General features: G+C 38.9%; 1 protein-coding gene across 1 annotated transcript in view; it reads left to right on the top strand.

Annotated features, from left to right (window-relative positions):
• The window catches only part of jnk (c-Jun N-terminal kinase JNK), a gene marked incomplete in the record, with an annotated part of 52,119 nt that overhangs the window by 43,409 nt on the left and 5,117 nt on the right, over positions 1-3,593 (top strand). The window contains 4 exon segments of the mRNA NM_001204618.1: positions 417-554; positions 1,064-1,229; positions 1,562-1,633; positions 2,523-2,690. Of these exon segments, the coding sequence (NP_001191547.1) occupies positions 417-554; positions 1,064-1,229; positions 1,562-1,633; positions 2,523-2,690 (544 nt within the window).

The following is a 3,593-nucleotide window of genomic DNA, read 5'->3' on the forward strand; positions in this document are numbered from 1 at the left end:
TCTGTTGACCCCCACCCCTTGGCACTCATATGACCTTATGCAGTTGCGAGCGCCGTAAAACCCTCTACTATAATTTAAAAAATAATAATGTGACATGTATGTGTTGTGAGTTACGTAAAACTCCTACTAAAACAAAATTAAATGTTGGCGGGTGCTCTTGTGTGGCTTGCTTCTTCTTTCCTATCAAACATCTATCATCCTTTTCTCCCCTCCTTCTTTTTTATGTTTGTTATTCTCTTGTAACACCTCTAATCTTCTGGCGCTCAGATGACATTATGCAGTTGTGAGCACCGTAAAACCTCTACTAAAACAAACAAAAACAAAATTAAACAAAAACCTTCCCACTGAAAGTTTAGGAATTGATGCGCGGCGGGCATGTTTCTAAAGTGTACTATTTCTGTTTGTTTGTGTGCAGGTACCTGGTGATGGAGCTCATGGACGCCAACCTGTGTCAGGTGATCCAGATGGACCTGGACCATGAGCGCATGTCCTACCTCCTCTACCAGATGCTGTGTGGCATCAAACACTTACATTCTGCTGGCATCATACACAGGGTGGGTACCGCAGGCAGGCAGCGTGGACACAGTGCCACTCTTGGCTTTTGCGCTGATGTTTTTAAAAGCAAAGTTATGCTGGTGTTGTTCACCTGTTTGGTGTGTATATTGGGGGTTGTTGATTTTTTTTTTTTACTGAATTTTTTTTTTGGAGTTTCTAAAAACTGACAAGCTCAGTGTAAGTGGCCATACTATTGTGGAATTGTCTCGAAAAAAGGACACTCTGGGTATAGGTCTGTCGACCATTTTCATATCATTTGTGACCAAGACATGTGCAGCCTGAATGTTCAATAATATATATGGCCTTTATCTAATTAAGTTGAGTGCATGCTTTTGTTTACTAGCTTTTTGTGTGAAATAATTAAATGTGAGGTACTGCAAGTTGATTTTGCTTCTATCATATGGTTTTCTCCCTTTTTTTCTAAAAGACTTTGTGTATGATCATCATTACACAACACTACTTCACTAGTTTATCACTCAAACTTTTTCCACTCAAACTTTTTCCTCAGGACCTCAAACCTAGCAATATCGTTGTCAAGTCAGACTGCACGTTGAAGATCCTTGACTTTGGCTTGGCCCGGACGGCCGGGACAGGTTTCATGATGACGCCGTACGTGGTGACTCGCTACTACAGAGCCCCGGAGGTTATACTGGGGATGGGCTACAAGGCAAACGGTGAGGGGTTTTTTCTTGTAATTCCTCATCATTAAATTCACAGAGTTCTGTTTCCGTTCTCATTTTTAGCATTACGTTTTTTTCTAATTATGTTGCATGAGCAGAGCTGCTGATTATTTTTTCCCCATTGTTTTCTATTACATTGGAAGACATGTACCAACTTCTTAGAAATATATAAAAATAAGTTTATTCTTTTGTTCTGCCAAAGCAATTTTTATACTTCAAATGTGTTTAAACTAGTTATTTGTCTTTTATAGTATTTAAGTTGTGTCATTGATCTGTCCAGATGTGAGGACACAGTTTTGATGACCTCCTGTATTTTCTCCTTCCAGTTGATATCTGGTCTGTTGGCTGTATAATGGCAGAACTGATACGTGCCACAGTGATGTTCCCGGGTACAGATCGTATCCTTTGCTCCAAATGCCATGCGATTGTTGCTGTACCTACTCAAATAAATAGAATTAAATGGAATAACATTGTTTGTATAAAGAATAAACAAATTTTAGAACAACTTCTACAAAATCCAAGCAAATTTTGCCAAAGAAGCAGAAGAGTTCATGATTGTCTTTAGATCATTTTTGCAGCTATCAAATGACGTGGGTGGTTGGCGGGTGCTCTTGTGTGGTTTGCTCCTTCTTTCCTATGAAACATCTATCATCCTTATCTCTACTTTTTCTTTTTTATGTTTGTTACTCTCTTGTAACACCTCTAATCTTCTGGCGCTCATATGACCTTATGCAGTTGCGAGCGCCGTAAAACCTCTACTAAAACTAAACTATCAAATGAAACTCATGATAATCAGGTTGGCAAGTTCCTGCATGACTTTCAGAGAAGTTGTTGTCGAAATTGCCTAGGATACTTCGACAAAGAGAAACATTGCCATCTTTGTCATGTCAGCCTTTAACATAAGAACAAACTCTGTAAGTGGTCTCCCAGCTTGAGGCAAACGCTATTGTGGAGTTGTAGTTAGGCCCATAAAAATGTGTACTAGGTTGATCTGATTACCTTCCATGTTTTGTACTCAATTGCTGTGGAGGTGTGTGAGATGGGGGGACAGTCTGGCGATAGACTGTGTAACCAAGGTCGAAGCAACATGTCAACCAGCACCTTGAGAGGCTCATAAATACAGTTTAGACTATTCGGAGTCACTGGACGGACCATATGGTTGGATTTAAAAGTGGAAAATCTGTATCTCTGACCATTAGCTCTCATGCAGTTGGGGACAGCCTTAAGACTTTTACCAAGCTCAACTGACGACTGGCTTGTAAAACTATTCCTTGACCGTATGTTCAGACATTGACCAGTGGAATAAGATTACAGAGCAGCTTGGCACCCCAAGCCAAGACTTCATGTCCAGGTTACAGACAACGGTGAGGAACTACGTGGAGAACCGGCCCAAACACACGGGACACAGTTTTGAGAAGCTGTTCCCAGATGTACTCTTCCCTCCAGATAGCACAGGTGAGTGACTGATAGGCAGTGTTTTGCTGCTGTATGTTTTCAACCTCTCTTTTAGAATAAATCTGAAGGTACAGAAAAAGAATTTTTGGATTTTTTTATTTTAAAAAGATTTTTTTAAACACTTTCGGGGGGGGGGGGGTATTTTTCCATGTACTTGCTCAACTGACTGCACCTCTGACATGTTAAGTGACAGTAAACCGTTTTTTATTTTAACATAGCATTTGCTTGGAGAGTCTTCTACTTTTTATTGTTTTTACATTTAGATGAACATTTAGTTACAGTAAAAAAAAGTTAAAACAAAATTGTTTTTTCAAAATCACTGATAAAGGTGATGCGAGTGAACCTGAAAGGTATGTGTTATGCTCTTGGTACAATTGTACTAAAAATGGTTGTTACTTCATGTTGCAAGTTCCACTGAGGTTTTTAATGTTTGAACTTGGAAGATGTATTTTTGACGAATTTTTTTTTCAAGATGGTTGTGACTTCATATTGCAAGTTTCACAGAGTTTTTTTAATTTTTTAACTTGACGACTACTTTGTACCTTTAGAATATGATTAGTGTGGTCATGAACCAAATATATATGATGGTATCATTTCAATGATTTTGACTTTTGCAATGATTTGGCCATTGTTGCTGTTTGTTTTACTTTGATTTTATTTCCATAATAAAACTGTGCTGCTTACAAATGGATTTTCTGTAGCTATTTATTAAGAATACTCAACAGTTACACATCTGATTCTGATCTGTATGCCTCTCATTCTTGTTTTGTGAATTAATTTTTATATACAGTACCCCACGCCCCCTTCTCTCTCTCTCTCTCTCTCTCTCTCTCTCTCTCTCTCTCTCTCTCTCTCTCTCTCTCTCTCTCTCTCTCTCTCTCTCCCTCCCTCTCCCTCCTTTTC

The sequence above is a fragment of the Aplysia californica genome, unplaced genomic scaffold (genome assembly GCF_000002075.1).
Source record: "Aplysia californica isolate F4 #8 unplaced genomic scaffold, AplCal3.0 scaffold00236, whole genome shotgun sequence".
Classification (NCBI taxonomy): Eukaryota; Metazoa; Mollusca; class Gastropoda; order Aplysiida; family Aplysiidae; genus Aplysia; species Aplysia californica.